We start from the raw sequence: 18,468 nt of genomic DNA, 5'->3' as shown, positions 1-18,468 counted from the left end.
CCTTTGTAATGAAATCGCAATAGGATAACGCAAGAGTCACAACTCTCTTCTTTCTAAAATGCTTTTTAATTCGGTTTTCCAGCCACTGCCGACTTATCAAGCACCCTTTGTTTAATATATCACATGAGCTCAGCATAATGTTCAGCAATAATGTGGTTATTTTGTCCCGCGTATATGCAGCCGATTTCGCAGCGGACATCATTCACGTAGGGAACTTGAAGACTGAAGACTTTTTATCTTTTTTGGGGTGCATAGCCGGTCTCTTATCCTGGAGGCACTCATGCTTGCAGCGAACATATTATCTTGGTGATCGTAGGCCCACTGTATTGAAGTATACAACCTGCTATGTGTATGTTCCCAAGTCACGAGGTATCCTCCGTTAATGGAACCTGAAAGCGTTTGCAAGATGAGCCATATGGTAACCACTTTGCTCAAGACGTGTCTGAAATGTTACACTTCACACTGTAGATAGATAGTCGTCTTCAGAAATAATGTTTCCCCACGTGTACTAACATGTACAGAATTGTTTCCTTGTGTGCAGGGAGATTAAAGTATATGCGTTCACGTACCTGACAGTTGGCGCTGGTTTCCAGTAAACTGCTGGTATATGCTCAAAACATTCAAGAGCGGTAATATACCATCCCTCTCTGTTTCGACACAGAACATAATAATGTGCTTGACACCATTCATTCAGGTTGCAATCATAATTGTACAGAAATCTTTTGGAACTTGGAATACCTAAGAGGTATGTTAGACTTATAGAAGCGAGTGGGGAAATTGGAGGCAGAATAATTTGTAGTAAAGAATGGACTTAAGCAGGGAGACGCCCTGTCTCCGCTACTTTTTAAGTTAGTCATAGAATATATCGTACGAATGGCAGAAGGTAATTCGGAGGGTGTGGAGTTAAATCGAAATATTAAGATATTAGGGTATGCAGATGATCTAAACATCATTAGCGATAGGAAAGAATCTGTAACAGCAAATTATAATGCGTTAATCAAGGCTAGTGAAGATGTAGGTTTAAGGAGAAGTGAAGATAAAACTAAATACCTGGTTACTACTAGAATTCCAACAGAAGTTGATCAGGAAATGTTAAGAGTTGAAGACATCTAGGTTGAAAAAGTGAACACATTTAAGTATCTAGGTGTGGACATCACTTAAAGAAATGAGATTGAATCCGAACTGAAGAAGAGATTACGGACGGGAAATGAGTGCTACTTTTAACTCAATAGATTACTTTCATCACGGATATTGTCCAGGAATTTAAAGATATATTATTCTACCAGTTATGCCTTATGAGTGTGAGACTTGGTCTCTTACTGTGCAAAATGAAAAGCCATCTAGAGTATTTGAAAACATAATTTTGAGGAAAATTTTCGGAGCAAAATGGGGATAAGGTCTAGCAAGTATCGAGGATTTTGCTTTGGGACACCTAGCAGTAACATCGTTTGTGAAGTCTGGCGGACAGAACAGGCGCTGTGTGAGGAAGCAGGAAGAGCACATCTAGAAGGGGCTGTTCACGCGGGTGACGGCGCCATAAGAAATATCGCCGGCGTGGAAGCAGTCACGTTACTGGGAAGCCGTTGGTGTATTTCGCTTCCGGCATGTCTCCTGACACCGTGATATGCGGCGGCTGTCCTCGTCGATGAAGCAAGGGGGTAAGGGTCTTGCTTGTGCTGTAAATTGTGGCCGGAATCGATGCTGGGCTCAGTTATGTTGACTTCATTTTCTTGTCCTGCCGTTGCTACTCCTACTGAGTGTCCTCTAATGTGTTAATTTCAGCTTGCTTATCACGCAAGGTTCTAGTGAGAGCTGTATGCGATGTGATAATTAACAATTGCTAGGTCCTGGAGTGCTGATACTGTCTGTTTGTAGATTGTCACTATCATTGTCAACCGCCATTGAAAACAGTTTGGCTGGTCCTTGTCTAAGTGCCGCATGGTTATTGTATTTATATCAGACAATTGAGTTGAGCTTGCCAATTGCTATTGATATATATGAATAAAATTTTCCTGGATATATTTTGCTTCGAATTGCAATAACATTAATGTTAGTTTCTACACTCCTGGAAATGGAAAAAAGAACACATTGACACCGGTGTGTCAGACCCACCATACTTGCTCCGGACACTGCGAGAGGGCTGTACAAGCAATGATCACACGCACGGCACAGCGGACACACCAGGAACCGCGGTGTTTGCCGTCGAATGGCGCTAGCTGTGCAGCATTTGTGCACCGCCGCCGTCAGTGTCAGCCAGTTTGCCGTGGCATACGCAGCTCCATCGCAGTCTTTAACACTGGTAGCATGCCGCGACAGCGTGGACGTGAACCATATGTGCAGTTGACGGACTTTGAGCGAGGGCGTATAGTGGGCATGCGGGAGGCCGGGTGGACGTACCGCCGAATTGCTCAACACGTGGGGCGTGAGGTCTCCACAGTACATCGATGTAGTCGCCAGTGGTCGGCGGAAGGTGCACGTGCCCGTCGACCTGGGACCGGACCGCAGCGACGCACGGATGCACGCCAAGACCGTAGGATCCTACGCAGTGCCGTAGGGGACCGCACCGCCACTTCCCAGCAAATTAGGGACACTGTTGCTCCTGGGGTATCGGCGAGGACCATTCGCAACCGTCTCCATGAAGCTGGGCTACGGTCCCGCACACCGTTAGGACGTCTTCCGCTCACGCCCCAACATCGTGCAGCCCGCCTCCAGTGGTGTCGCAACAGGCGTGAATGGAGACGTGTCGTCTTCAGCGATGAGAGTCGCTCTTGCCTTGGTGCCAATGATGGTCGCATGCGTGTTTGGTGCCGTGTAGGTGAGCGCCACAATCAGGACTGCATACGACCGAGGCACACAGGGCCAACACCCGGCATCATGGTGTGGGGAGCGATCTCCTACACTGGCCGTACACCTCTGGTGATTGTCAAGGGGAAACTGAATAGTGCCGGGTATTCCAAACCGTCATCGAACCCATCGTTCTACCATTCCTAGACCGGCAAGGGAACTTGCTGTTCCAACAGAACAATGCACGTCCGCATGTATCCCGTGCCACCCAACGTGCTCTAGAAGGTGTAAGTCAAATACCCTGGCCAGCAAGATCTCCGGATCTGTCAACCATTGAGCATGTTTGGGACTGTATGAAGCGTCGTCTCACGCGGTCTGCACGTCCAGCACGAACGCTGGTCCAACTGAGGCACCAGGTGGAAATGGCATGGCAACCCGTTCCACAGGACTACATCCAGCATCTCTACGATCGTCTCCCTGGGAGAATAGCAGCCTGCATTGCTGCGAAAGGTGGATATACACTGTACCAGTGCCGACATTGTGCATGCTCTGTTGCCTGTGTCTATGTGGCTGTGGTTCTGTCAGTGTGATCATGTGATATATCTGACCCCAGGAATGTGTCAATAAAGTTTCCCCTTCCTGGGACAATGAATTCACGGTGTTCTTATTTCAATTTCCAGGAGTGTATTTGAAGTGATGCTGTGTCTGAGAGACACGTGTCTAATTCTTACAAGTTACTGAGAAGCCAGTTGTTATTTTGTGTTTAAATACTTTGAAACGGATTCTATTAATGAAAGTACAAGAATTCCTTCAATGACAGTATGTGGATATCGTAATTAATTCTGATTTAGTCACAAATTTAAGTGTGGCTATCTGTAAGTCGCCGTGTGTTTTGAGTCGGGGAAAAGGGGGGCGTTCTCAATATGCCGTTAGCCTGCACGCTAGTTACTTGCACTTGATTTCGCTTTATCGGGACTTCAGCTCTTGGTCTTGGCAGCGTATACGGGGTCCTGGGTTGCGTCCTGCTTGTGCTGTTGTGTATTTTCCGCCCCCTTTGCCCGCGCGTGCCGGATCACCGTGTATCTAGTTCGCTCGGGGCATAAAGTATAATTGGTATTACACACTGTTTAGCTGATGTTCATTAATATGTTGTTTAATTCTACAGACTACACGATGCAATGAATTATTGTTTTTCTATTTACTTAAGGCAGATGTCAGTCTGTTGTACAAAGCCACTAGTTCTGGGATTTTTCGTGACTATTCGTGACCGTTGTTGCTCCCGTTTGAGGGTCCATGCTGAGCCTGTATTGGAAACAGTTTAGTGTTACGGTGTCCGCTTCTGTTTGTTGAATCTCACGAGGTTGCTTGGTCACGTGAAATTTTATATTTTATATCCTACATTGTAAGGTTCCTGACATTTAAGTAACTTGCTCTCACCTAAATAGTAAATTTAAAAATGTGTTGATGGTTTTAATTGTTATTTGTTTGTTTAAATGTGCTAAATAAATGTTCAACACAACTGTCGATGGTGATCGCCTTATGTGGAATTCTGGATCTCTGTCACATGGCTTTTCACAAAGTAGTGCCGTGTTTATAAGGAACGTTTGTTAGTGTTTACATTCACTGCGATCTTCTGATTTGAGCTCTTGAACGGAGGTCAGCAGCAAAACTTGCTTGTCCATTGTGTAGCCCCTCTAACTCATAAGGGGCTCTACGACAGTTCTCCATCTGCAAAAAGAAAGCACAGCACCAAAAAGATCCATAGGAGTAGCGGCATCCTGGGATCCTTCGACGTCCATAGGCTCGTGGCCGTCTGGGGCTGAAGGCGCCGACGCAGCAGGGGCAGCTGCCGTTGGAGGCAAAGGCTGAGATGGGGGTGGAAGTGGAGTTTCCATCACAGGGTAGACGCCGATGGGCACTGGCATCGTTCCTGGGGCCTCGTGGTCGACCACACGGGGCGGTGCTGGTTGAGGTGCCGGCGCTCAGCGGAACCATCGGCCCACTGGAGAGATGCCATCGCCGGGCCACCGAGCTTAGTGATGTCGGCAAACGCCCAGCGCGCCCATGGATGAGAGAAGATCCACACCCACACCCACACCTCCTGCCCGACGCAGAAGGAGGGTGCTACAGTGTGGGGGGAAGATGAGAAGTCTTGGGAACAAGGACCGATGAGGGAGAGTGGAGTCGTCGACCGTGATGTATCTACATGTAGCCAAAAAAAAGAAGCACGGCATCCTCTAGCGGGTGATGCAACAGCAGTTTATCGAGCTGGCTCTTGAATATCCATACAAAACGTTCTGTCTGCCTGTTTGTCGCAGGGTGAAACGGGGCAATGCGGACCGTCATCTGTAACGATCGTTTTGAGAGTCCCTCGGCAGCATAAAGGCGCCGGAGAATTTTTGTAGTCTCAGCTGAAGTGGTGTTCATCATGCGGAAGATATTACAGTATCCGACATGTATTCGATCGGAATGAACCATTGTGATCCAAGAAGTGGCTCTGCGTAAGCCCAGTGGAGACGTTCCCACAGAGCAGCTGGATCTGGCCACGAAAATCACTGGCGTGGTGGGTGCTACCTAACGTGTTTGGCATGTGGTGCAGGCCGTAACGAGGGAGACAATGTCTTTATGCAATCTGCTCCAATAAATGTGTCGGGAGGCCGGCTGTTTGGTGAAGACGATTTCCCAATGGCCAGCGTGGAGGAAGTAGAGGGCATTGCGCCACAATGCCTGCAGTACGACCATCAGGGGAAAGTCCGAATCACCATGCAAAAGGAAGACGCCACGGCGGAATAAGAGATTGTGTCGGTATCCCAAAAATGCTTGACTTCAATGTCATGGACGTTACGACGTCTGTTCGGCCAACCCGCAGTGATTTGGCGGAGCAGAGTTTTCAGTGTCTGATCCTGAGCGATGGCCTGCTGGACTGCATCGGCATGCAACGGAATCCCGTCCAGAGCTGCGTCCACGTTCGGATCCAATTGGAAACAAACCAAGGAGGAGGCGTCAAACTCACTGTCCACTCCGGCAGGAAGCCACGAAAGGAAATCGGCGTTGGTGTCCTTTCCGAGGGTGCGATAGACAATACCAAAGTCGAGCGTCGCCAGGCAGAGTGCCCAACGCTGGAGGCGTCGCACTGTCCAGGTGGGCACTGTGGCGCCTGGGCGAAACAAAGAAACCAAACATTTGTGGTCGGTCTGCAATGTGAAATGACGACTATTCCAGAAATCGTAGAATTTCATTAGGGTGAAAACCAGCGCCAACGCTTCCTTTTCAGTTTGACTATATTTGGTTTTAACATCGGCGGTGACCATGACTTTCAAGGAAGGGTCGTAAACGGCCAGACATGGAGGTCGGGAGAGAGCAGACTTAAGACATGTGAAAACGTGCTCACACGTAGCGTCCCAAACCCAGCGCACACCCTTACGCATCAATCCGGACAGTGGCGCCAAAATCTCGGCGGCGGGGGCTATAAAATGCCGATAATAGTTAATTTGAAGAAGGTTGGATTGCAGTTGCTTCACGTTGGTGGGAGAAGGCAGGTTTTGAATCACCTCGACATACTCCTTAGAGGCATCAATTGTGAATCCGAGATAACTGACCTCACGCGCAAAAAAGTCACATCTTCTTTCTAGCAAGGAGTCTAGCCTCGAAAAAAAAACCTGAAACAGCCCATCCAGCTTGTCCGCAACGTCCACCGCTGACGAGCCACCGACGATCACATCGTCCAGATAATTTGCCACATCGGACACCTGATTTGTGCGGTGTTCCAAATAACGTTGGAAAATGGCAGGAGCTCTAGCAATGACAGTCGGGAGGCGGTTGTACTGGAAAAGGCCCACACGGGGTATGATGACTAGGATCTGCTGATATTCCTCGTCCAACGGCAGCTGGAAATAAGCAACACGCAAATCAATTTTGGCGAAAACGCTTGACCGTGTGAGGTGGCGCCGTGGACCATTCGCAACCGTCTTCATGAAGCTGGGCTACGGTCCCGCACACCGTTAGGCCGTCTACCGCTCACGCCCCAACATCGTGCAGCCCGCCCCCAGTGGTGTCGCGACAGGCGTGAATGGAGGGACGAATGGAGACGTGTCGTCTTCAGCGATGCAACGCTCTGCCACAGCGCCAACGTCCAGAATCGATGGCCATGTGCTCATTTCAGTCGTAATTGCCGCTGTTGTTGTTTTAGCCTAGGCACATGTGTGGGTCGTCGGGTGCCGAGTCCCAACAGTGGGAGTCTTCGGTGAACTGTGTGTTCAGACACACTTGCACTCTTCCCAGTGCTGAAGCCTGATGTTACTTTCGCCAAAGTTGGCCACCTGTCCTACATTTGTAATGCGGGGTGGCCGTCCAAACCCACGATGTCTGGGCGTGATTTCAACTTGGTTTCACCACGTAAGAATTCATCACGGCAGTCGTCGAACACACGCAAGTCGTGCAGTTTCCAGTGCTCGTGCCGAGTCTCAGGGCCATCACGGTCTGCCCTCGGTCAGTCTCAGCTAGATCGTACGCTTTGCCCATTACACACACGGAGAGCACGCTCACTGTTACTTCATGCACCGTCGCGTATCTGATAAACAGTCATTCCCCTCCAGGTGATGCTGCTATATCCTCGACGGATTTATATCGATAGGTGGGTGGTCGTAATGATCTGGCTGATCAATGTAGAGCCTACTCATTGAAGTTCCTGAAGGTGAAATTTGCGGTGGCCGAAGGTAGTGGTATCTTTCTGTAGGAACAAAGACGTACGCAACATCTCAGAGTTCGGAGGTTGCTCCTAAAAGCGCTCCATAAAGTAGTTTGAAACAGTCGAAGGAGAGCCTCTCTGGGTCCGTCCTCCACCCAACTCTTCGTAGAGCGAGCTGTGAACTCTGAATTGCTGCGTCCGTCTTTTTCTTGTAGTACGTTGGCAATACCTCCCAGGTATGCGACTCTTTGCAGATGGGGGAGTACTATACGGGAAAGTGTCGTCTTTGGGTAATTATAAAAGGAAACAGTAAAGCTTTATAGGATTTCCACTTAGATGTGGACAGATGTGCGTAATACAGTTGAATAAGTAAAATTATCATACACTGTTGACACAGATAAATCTGGGCGCAAATGGCTAACTGAAATGAATTAGTAAGAAAATGCAAAGTCGGTTGTAATGAAATCTAGGACAAAGTAGCTCGTCTATAAAGGCTGCAGCGGCTTGTGTGACCGGCTTGTGAGTGTTGCTCTAGTATATCGCCACCATGTCCGTTGAAGGAAGACATCGAAGCACTTCGAAAGTGTGCTACTAGATTTGTATCAGGTAGGTACGAGCAACGTACGAGTGTTATGAAAATGAAACCAGAAATTCAAAGAGAATCCCTGGAAGGAAGCTCTTTTTTACGAAAGACTAGGGAGAAATTTGAAACACATCGCTGAGCGAACCTGCTGCTACCAGCAAATATCCCGCTTTTGGTCTGAAGGCAAGAGAAATCAGGGCTTGTAGCGAAACATATACATTTTCCCTGGATTCCTTTGAGACGGAAACAAGAAGGAATGATTAGCATAGGTACAAGGTACCCTCCACCATTCACGGTACGGTGGCCAGCGGTGCATGTACGTACACAGATTTAGAAGTCGCTATTGTGCACCGAGAATTAAAACAACTGCTATTAACTGCGTCTCAGGTGACTGTACATTTGATGTGTAGAAGAAATAATTCCTGTACAAAATGTTTACCTCATCCTACTACCTGTCCTGCCAATTTTGAAAATGCTTTTTGATAATATTGGCGCTGGAAAACATTCCTTTGGCTAAGAGATATCATCAGGCATCTTGCGTTTCATTTATCGATAAAACGTGCGTGAAAACTTGTGTGATACTCTCTACATTCTTAACGCCTTACGAACAGGATGTGATGCTAAGAGTGTCACAATCCACGTTGGCGGCGCTTTATCGATGACCACTGTGCAGGCGATTTAATCCAGTTTGAGGCGACAAAGAGGTACGTGGGCCCGATATTAAAACCCGCGGCCGGGCGGCTGCGCCGGCGGGAACTCAATAACAGCGTTATCGCGCCCTCCCACCTGCTCTGCGCGAGGCACCTCGCCCTGCGACGCCTGACGACGACGTTGGCGGCGGCGGCCGAAACGTCAATAGAACGTTGATTGCGACAACAAAATTAACTGAAAAATTCATTACAAAATCCTCTCTCTACGTCCTGTACAGCACCTCGCCTAGCAGAAAAAGCGCTTTTAAAAATTCAAAAAAGGCATGTCCGTGCTGTTGACAACGGTAGGACGAGTGTATGGAAGTAGCAGGGATGGGGAAAAAAGTAGCGGGCAAAAGAACGGCCGATAAAAACTCGTCGCCAAACGTGATTTTTCACAGAGGAACAGGGTACTACGCATTTTGAACGCCAGATAAGGGAATATTACTGTTATAATTATTCCAAGAGATCCGTCCTTTATATGCACATAATTCGTCTGAAAAATACGTTTTCAGACAGGGTATCGCTCTTTAATATTTTATAGATGCATATAATACAAATGCCAGAAGCGTATACCGTCGAACGACTTTGTTAATGTTCTTTCAGACTGCTCGTGCGCAAGCCCGTAATCATGTTGAGGCTTCTACAGAAGCGAACTTAAAGCAATGCTATTTATACTCACAAATAAGGTGGTACCAATATCTAAATAATCCTGTGAAATGCGGACCTTTTCGTTGAGGAAAGTGACACATTATACAAATCTGATTATTCCCAATGTATCGTTTCTCTTCATAAAATAGTAACAGTAAAGGAGATTTTGGAAGTATACACGTAGTCTTATATTCCTTTAGTGTTCAGTTTTTAAGCTGACACAGTTTTCTATCAGCCAAACAAAAAAACCTTCCGGGATAACTAGATCCATAGCTAAATGTCTAGCATCATTTCGTCTATAAAATGAGAAGCAACATAGAATATTCAGTTTCCACAGAACAGAAACTTAAAGCTAAAAAGAGAAGTATCAAAAATAAGTTTCAACAGCAGACTTTCATACCGTGGAGGCACATGAATACGAGACAGATGAAAAAAAAACTAAATTATTTGAACAGTGATCTCCGTATCTGTCGATACGTTTACCTCACTGAGAGACAAGACGATCATTGCCTCCACAGAGAAATGCTTGAGTTTGCCTGTGGAAAGATGATGGTACCCAGGTGTGCACCTCTTCGTTTAAATCAACTAAACGACCACTAATGTCTTTCTTCAGGGCTCCAGAAACATGGATATCGCATGGGTAATGTTCGTGACTGTTATGACGTGTAAATACATCCAAGCGAAACTACTGCACGGTAGTCGAAACAACGGGCAGGTCAGCTCCGGGAAAGTCATGAAACATTTTTCTTTAATTAAAAAGGCGAGCACTTCTTTTGATTTTTTCGAAAACGTGTAACGTTCTTTTACAGAAATAAACGATATAAGATTTCATTGATTGAATGTCGGAACTGTGGCATGAGGACTGTACTGGAGTTGTCGTGTCCCGTGTTGTAAGTGCAAGTGGTGAGCTAACTCTGTCCTATTGTTGGCAAAACTTCACACGATTTGACTGGAATATCCAATTCCCAATACCAATAAATAAATACAGTCACTGCAACATACATTCAACTCCCTAGGCACTGAATCATCTGGCAATGTTCAAAATTTATAACTTTGGTCCTCTTACCTAAAGCACCAAAGGAGTAACACGATGTATTCTGGTCTCTCGTGAAATAATATAAATATTAAATATGAAAGGCCCGACCCCCCATGAACCTTGGAACTTGCCGTTGGTGGGAAGGCTTGCGTGCTTCAACGATACAGATAGCCGTACCGTTGGTGCAACCACAACGGAGGGGTATCTGTTGTGAGGCAAGACAAATGTGTGGTTCCTGAAGAGGGGCAGCAGCCTTTTCAGTAGTTGCAGGGGCAACAGTCTGGATGACTGACTGATATGGCCTTGTAACACTAACCGAAACGGCCTTGCCGTTGTGGTACTGCGAACGGCTGAAAGCAAGGGGAAACTATTGCCGTAATTTTTCCCGAGGGCATGCAGCTTCATTGTATGATTAAATGATGATGGCGTCCTCTTGGGTAATAGATTCCGGAGGTAAAATAGTCCCCCATTCCGATCTCCAGGCGGGGACTACTCAAAGTGACGTCTTTATCAGGAGAAAGAAAACTGGCGTTCTGCGGATCGGAGTGTGGAATGTCAGATCCCTTAATCGGGCAGGCAGGTTAGAAAATTTAAAAAGGGAAATGGATAGGTTAAAGTTATATATAGTAGGAATTAGTGACGTTCGGTGGCTGGAGGTGAATACAGGGTAATAAATACAAAATCAAATAGGGGTAATGCAGGAGTAGCTTTAATAATGAATAGGACAATAGGAGTGCGGGTAAGCTACTACAAACAGCATAGTGAACGCATTATTGTGGCCAAGATAGACACGAAGCCCACGCCTACTAAAGTAGTACAAGTTTATATGTCAACTAGCTCTGCAGATGATGAGGAAATTGATGAAATGTATGATGAGATAAATGAAATTATTCAGGTAGTAAAGAGAGTAGAAAATTTAATAGTAATGGGTGACTGGAATTCGATAGGATGAGAAGGAAACGTAGTAGGTGAATATGGATTGGGGCTAAGGAATGAAAGAGGAAGCCGGCTGTTAGAATTTTGCACTGAGCATAACTTAATCATAGCTAACACTTCGTTTAAGAATCACGAAAGAAAGTTGTATACATGGAAGAACCTTGGAGATACTAGAAGGTTTCAGATAGATTACGTAATGGTAAGACATAGATTTAGCAACCAGGTTTTAAATTGAAAGACAATTCCAGGGGCAGATGTATGCTCTGGCCATTGGTTATGAACTGTAGAATAAAGCTGAAGAAACCTCAAAGAGGTGTGAATTTAAGGAGATGGGACCTGGGTAAACTGAAAGAACCATAGGTTGTGCAGAGCTTCAGGGAGAGCATAAGGGAACAATTGACAGGAATGGGGGAAAGAAATACAGTAGAAGAAGAATGTGTAGCTTTGAGGGATGAAATAGTGAAGGCAGCAGAGGGTCAAGTAGGTAAAAAGACGAGGGCTAGTAGAAATCCATTGGTAACAGAATGTTACCAATGGAGAGGACAATATTATGGAAATGAAATAAGATGTAGATGAAGACGAAATAGTAGATAAGATACTTCGTGAAGAGTTCGACAGAGCACTGAAAGACCTGAGTCGAAACAAGGCCCCGGGTGTAGACAACATGCCATTAGAACTACTGATAGCCTTGGGGGAGCCAGTCATGACAAAACTCTACCATCTGGTGAGCAAGATGTATGAGACAGGCGAAATTCCGCCAGACTTCAAGAAGAATGTAATAATTCTAATCCCAAAGAAAGCAGGTGTTGACAGATGTGAAAATTACCAAACCATCAGTTTAATAAGTCACAGGAGCAAAATACTAACGCGAATTCTTTACAGACTAGTGGGAAAACTGGTAGAAGCCGACCTCGAGGAAGATCAGTGTGGATTCCGTAGAAATGTTGGAAAACGTTAGGCAATACTTATAGAAAGGTTTTGACAATGTTGACTGGAATACTCTCTTTCGAATTCTGAAGGTGGCAGGGGTAAAATACAGTGAGCGAAAGGCTATTTAAAATTTGCACAGAAACCAGATGGCAATTATAAGAGTCGAGGGGCATGAAAGGGAAGCAGTGGTTGGGAAGAGAGTGAGACAGGGCTGTAGCCTCTCCCGATGTTATTCAATCTGTATATTGAGCAAGCAATAAAGGAAACAAAAGAAAAATTTGTAGTAGGTATTAAAATCCAGGGAGATGAAATAAAAATTTTTGAGGTTCGCTGATGACATTGTAATTCTGTCAGAGACAGCAAAGGACTTGGAAGAGCAGTTGAACGGAATGGACAGTGTCTTGAAAGGAGGGTATAAGATGAACATCAACAAAAGCAAACCGAGAATAATGGAATGTAGTCGAGTGGTGCTGAGGGAATTAGATTAGGAAATGAGACATTTAAAGTAGTAAAGGAGTTTTGCTATTTGGGGAGCGTAATAACAGTTGATGGACGAAGTAGAGAGGATATAAAATGTACACTGGCAATGGCAAGGAAAGGGTTTCTAAAGAAGAGAAATTTGTCAGAAAGTCGTTTCTGAAAGTATTTGTATGGAGTGTAGTCATGTATGGAAGTGAAACATGGACGATAAATAGTTTAGACAAGAAGAGAATAGAAGCTTTCGAAATTTGGTGCTACACAAGAATGCTGAAGATTAGATGGCTACGTCATATAACTAATGAGGAGGTATTGAATAGATTTGGGGAGAAGAGGAGTTTGTGGCACATTTTGACTAGAAGAAGGGATCGGTTGGTAGGACGTGTTCTGAGGCACAAAGGGATCACCAATTTAGTACTGGAGGACAGCGTGGAGTTTAAAAATCGTAGAGGGAGACCAAGAGATGAATACACTAAGCAGATTCAGAAGGATGTAGGCTGCAGTAGGTACTGGGAAATGAAGAAGCTTGCACAAGTTAGAGTAGCATGGAGAACTGCATCAAACCAGTCTCAGGACTGAAGACCACAACAACAGCATCACAACAACATGCAAGCTATAGGCTCAGCAGTGTGCACTGCTGGCTATAATATTTGAAATGCACTTGGATTGAATTTTGGCTGATAAAAGAGAACATTTAAGAAAATGTAACTTACTTAAAGAGGAGGTCCTGATCATGGCGAATTAGTAACAATAGTTTGTTTTTTTTGGCAGAAGTATACCAGAGATAAATTTTGTCTTTTCTGAAACATCTGACCATTAAAGTTACATTACTCACAATTGATTCACAAGCAATGTTATTTAAACAGCAAGTATTATCTAACTTCATTAATCCAATATAAATGCATATCATCAAATTACACATAGCTCTGATAACAAATCCTAAAAGCATTACAAAGTGAAATATCTAACTAGCCTTTTTATCAAAACTGTTTACGTACATTCTGGGGTTACTCAACAGTTACAAATTATCAGCCAACTCATCTAGACTAACGCACAGGTGAATCACAAATCATAATTATCGTATTTACCCTGCTTACATGACGAATTTTGCTTCCACATTCAACAATACTTACATACCCAAATTAATCTAACTGTTGGTGGCTTCACACAGCCCACAACAGAAGTGCCTACTCCATCGTCTTTCCCTCACAGATAGCTACGTACTACTGTGCGCACATCGCTGTCTCACTCAAACACTCTGATAATGTCAGACAAGAGATCTTTGGCTCTGCGGTCGCTCACTGTTAGCGAACTGCATTATCGAGCCCATCAGGGACTTGCATCGTTTATAATATACTAGTTTCATTGTAATTTATTAGTATTCTTATCTTATTCTCGTGCCACATACATGTGTTCCTCGGTCTGGCGCTGTGTGGAAACCTAGGGGACTGATGACTTCAGATGGTAAGTCCCATAGTGCTTAGAGCCATTTGAAAAATTTGAAGTTCGCCCCCAGTATACTCCTATCACACGGCACCGCAATTAACCGAATTTTTGGCAAAAATTTCAGTTCAGCATCGAGTCCTAACACCCATGCATGGTGAGGGGCCGTATCGTTCTCTTGCAGGATAATGCCAGTCCAAATGTTTCCACAGTTGTTTCGAGTACAGTGCAAAATTTTCGCTGATAAGCCCTTACAAATGTTCCGTACAGTCCCGCTCTCTCCCCGTGGGATATCCTCATTTTGAAAGACCGGAACAAAGACGTTCGTGGCTTCGGACGTAGAAGCGGGTGCCTGGGTACAATTGTGGTTCTGCAGGCAACCGCAAACATTTTTCCATGAAGGAATATAAAGTCTTGTCTCACAGTACGATAATGTATTATCATTTATGGCGATTGCTTTTGAAAGAATAAACAGTTTGAGACGCCCTGCTAATCCCCCAGGACAGAACAGGTAGTTTAAGTTATGGAAAGGGGTCAAAATAAGCGGGTGTCGGCTACACTCGAACATAAAACCTTTTATTTGATGAAACATTACAAGAGCCAAGAAAAATTTAAAAAAAAAAAAACACAGCACTAGTTTCGGAACGTAATTAGTGGTTGAATGCGCCATACAATCTCATGCCTTAAGGACAAGACCACTTTAATTTAAAACGGGCTGAAAGCCAATAACTTAAAGCTCAACCAAAATCACAAATTTAAAACGCAAAGCCTTATCTTAAAACAGTTCCTTAACTAGGCTGAAATCCCAAGGAATTGATACTTTAAGAGCAAACCACTTAAATTCAAAATCGGCTGAAGCCCCTACACTTAAGACTCAATAACATTAATTTTAAAAATGCCAAAGGCTTTACGTAAACAGTTCTTAAATTAGGCTGAAGGCCAAAACCATCTGACGCCATAAGGGCAAAACAACCTTAATCTAAAAATAGGCTAGAAGCCATATAAGTACAAACAACAAGAACAAACAAGAGATGGCAGTACACCCAAGGGCGCTAAGAAGTTCTGAGGGTCGGCCTGGAATTCAAACACTAACGTCCGCTTAGGTGAGACAGGCAGTTGGCCCAATCACTGTCGATCCGACGACTACTCAACCGATAGACAGTCAACGGACCGACGGAAAAGATAACCTCTGCTTCATCAGACCAGCGCACCACAGAGAGTTCAGTGGAACAACTTAGAAGCTATTGGAGCCCAAAACCAATTATGCATTGAGCTGTCAACCTACACACCAATGCTGGAAAGCGACGACACGATGAGGAAAATACATTGCCTGAATATATGTCAACGGCCAGGTCAGGTAACCGGAACGTTAACTGCCACGAGGCAGAAGATTCTGATGGTGCACTTCAAATAACCAAGTGCAGTTAAACTCCACCGGAGGGTGGTTAAACTTGAAGACACATATTGCTGCACTCGGGATCATCCCAACAGCAGATAACGAACTTCAAACGACATAATGTTAACTGTCGTGACGTGCTGATTGATTAAACCAAAACTCAACTTCCATGTCCAGGATCGGTGAGCAACGAACCTCGTAGTAATGGGAACAGCACCACACACACCGACACCGCATAGAGCCTCCTGGCGGGCCCAGCCAAACTACCCGCCGTGGAGATTTCCTCGGTGCTCCACACCAACCGACCAACTGCCGCACTCAGCCCAACTGGAAACTATAAGCGCCAGGCCAAAGATAGTCGTAGGACACACACGGCTGCTGCCATCCGAGGAAAGAGAGGATAACAGCACAATCGCTATAACCGCGGGAAACTAAATACAGAAGAGCAACGAAGGTTTAATCCAACGCATAGCATGAGCCAGTCACGGCTGACAGTTTACTTCCTTTATTTTCCATCCGTCTCTTTTTCATTTGAATGTCCCTTGTGTAATATTCTGTAAGGGCCTTGAATGAGAAGCACACCATCTCTTTCTCTCGTTGTAAGTTAATAATATGTATATCTAACAAGCCCATATCTCAAGGCTGCAACTGCAGACATAGTGTAAGTAGGCTGTTTACGTTTTCTTATTGGTAACGCCACGTAGCGCTCTGTATGAAAAATCACTGGCTGTGCCGTGTGCAGTCTGTGGTTGGTTTGCATTGTTGTCTGCCATTGTAGTGTTGGGCAGCGGCAGCTGGATGCTAATAGAGCGAATTGTTGTGCAGTTGGAGGTGAGCCGCCAGCAGTGGTGGACGTGGGGGGAGAGATGGCGGAGTTTTGAAATTTGTAAGAATTGGTGTCATGAACTGCTATATATATTATGACTATTAAGGTAAATACATTGTTTGTTCTCTATTAAAATCTTTCATTTGCTAACTGTGCCTATCAGTAGTTAGTGACTTCCGTAGTTTGAATCTTTTAGTTAGCTGGCAGTAGTGGCGCTCGCTGTATTGCAGTAGCTTGAGTAACGAAGATTTTGTGTGAGGTAAGTGATTTGTGAAATGTATAGGTTAATGTTAGTCAGGGCCATTCTCTTGTAGGGATTACTGAAAGTCGATTGCATTGCGCAAAAAAAAAAAAAATTGTGTGTCAGTTTAAGCACAGTCTGATTTTTCCTTGTAGTTTGTGTAGTTAGTGTAGCCTTTGTTTATTGCTAGCGCGTAATCATAGAGAGAATTTCCTTTGTAGTTGCAGTCTTTCATTGTTGTACAGTAAAACAGTTGTGGCATGAATGTAGATTTGCACCAAGTATTTCGCAGCTTCGCTTGCAATTAACTAGATATTATTTTCAGTGCTATGTTAATGTGTTCTCTTATTTTTGCTCTTCAAATTGTGCTTTTATGTGTTATCGTGTGAAATATTGTGACAATAATGGCGTGTGAAAAACGTAACACTAGGCTCCAAAGTAAACTGAGACATAATAGTGACGACGAGCGTCGCTTATCAGCACCACTGTGTAGTGAATTAACAAACATTCGAAGTAGTAATTTGGTAATTGTGCATAGGGAAACGGAGCGGGCGGCAAATAATGGTGTAGACAATGAAACAAGTACTTAACAGTGAACAATAATCGATCGATCAGTCGGCAACAGCTCGCCTCAGGAATCCGAAATGACAGAACACAAAATTGCAAATACTGTAGACTTAGGTTATGGGACCTCACCGTTTTCTCAAATGAGTGAAGACACATTTTCTGCCTGTCAAAAAGTAAATGTTGCCATTGAAAATGCACTGCCAGAAAGCATAGAAAAACAGATTCCAGACACTAATACATTATTATTGCAATTAATGCAACAAATGCAACAAAATCAGAAACAAATGGGGTAAAATCTTAAAAAGTTAGACACAATGGAACAAAATCAGAGACAAACACAGCAAAAGCTTCAAATGTTAGACACCATGGAACAAAATCAGAGACAAACTTAGCAAAAGCTTCAAAAGTTAGACACAATGGAACAAAATCTTCAAAAGTTTGACGCAATGGAACAAAAGCTTCAAAAGTTAGACTCAGTGGAACATACGCTTGAACAAACACGTGAAGATTTAACTACTGAATTACATAAAACCGAATCGAAATGTCAAAAAGTCTGTAAAGACGTAAAAACACAAATTTGTGAGCATTTCCAACCTACTTTTTCGCGGCATGAAAATGCATTACAGAATCACGAAGCAGCCATAAAAGAACTGCAAACTATTGTTCATGAAACTCATGAGACCTTGCAAGCTAAAACTGACTGAGTTGCATCTACCGATTCGGTTCGCAACTTGCAAAAACTCAAGCGAACTTAAAGGACGCAGTAGATACTCTGAAAATTGGTTCAGAAAGGCACATGGTGGACATTAGTTCATTATCAGAGAAAGTAGTTGAACTTTCGGATCAGCTAAATAATTTATCTACGAAGGTAGATGATAATCTGAATGACACAAAACCGGTAGTCTTTAATGACACAGAAGAGTTCCAACAAATTAGGAAATTCAAACAAAATCAGAATCAAATTAATACGCAACACCAAAGAGAAATCCGGGAAGTACCAGATCAGCTGACACAGGTAATATAAGAATTACGTATTTCAGAGGACACTCGCACTCCAATACAGGAAGAGGGATGTAAAAATATGGAACTGCCACAAAATAATAACACAGGGCACTTTGGAGTTTATGAAAGAAATTGGCAAAGTACACCGAATTTTGAGATGGAACCGCCGAAACGACGTAACAGTCACCGACATGCGACCCGCCGACACGATGATTTAGAC

The 18,468-nt window shown here is 44.3% G+C and overlaps 1 protein-coding gene across 1 annotated transcript in view; it reads left to right on the top strand.

The window, feature by feature from the left end:
- Window positions 1–18,468, top strand: part of LOC126278900 (splicing factor 1-like) — a 78,213-nt gene that overhangs the window by 44,883 nt on the left and 14,862 nt on the right. The window contains exon 3 of the mRNA XM_049979175.1: window positions 4,586–4,829. Within this exon, the coding sequence (XP_049835132.1) occupies window positions 4,586–4,829 (244 nt within the window). The remainder of the gene's footprint in view (window positions 1–4,585; window positions 4,830–18,468) is intronic.

Source organism: Schistocerca gregaria, chromosome 6 (genome assembly GCF_023897955.1).
Source record: "Schistocerca gregaria isolate iqSchGreg1 chromosome 6, iqSchGreg1.2, whole genome shotgun sequence".
Lineage (NCBI taxonomy): Eukaryota > Metazoa > Arthropoda > Insecta > Orthoptera > Acrididae > Schistocerca > Schistocerca gregaria.
The sequence above is the reverse complement of the archived record's forward strand: the minus strand, read 5'-3'. Positions and strand labels throughout refer to the sequence as shown.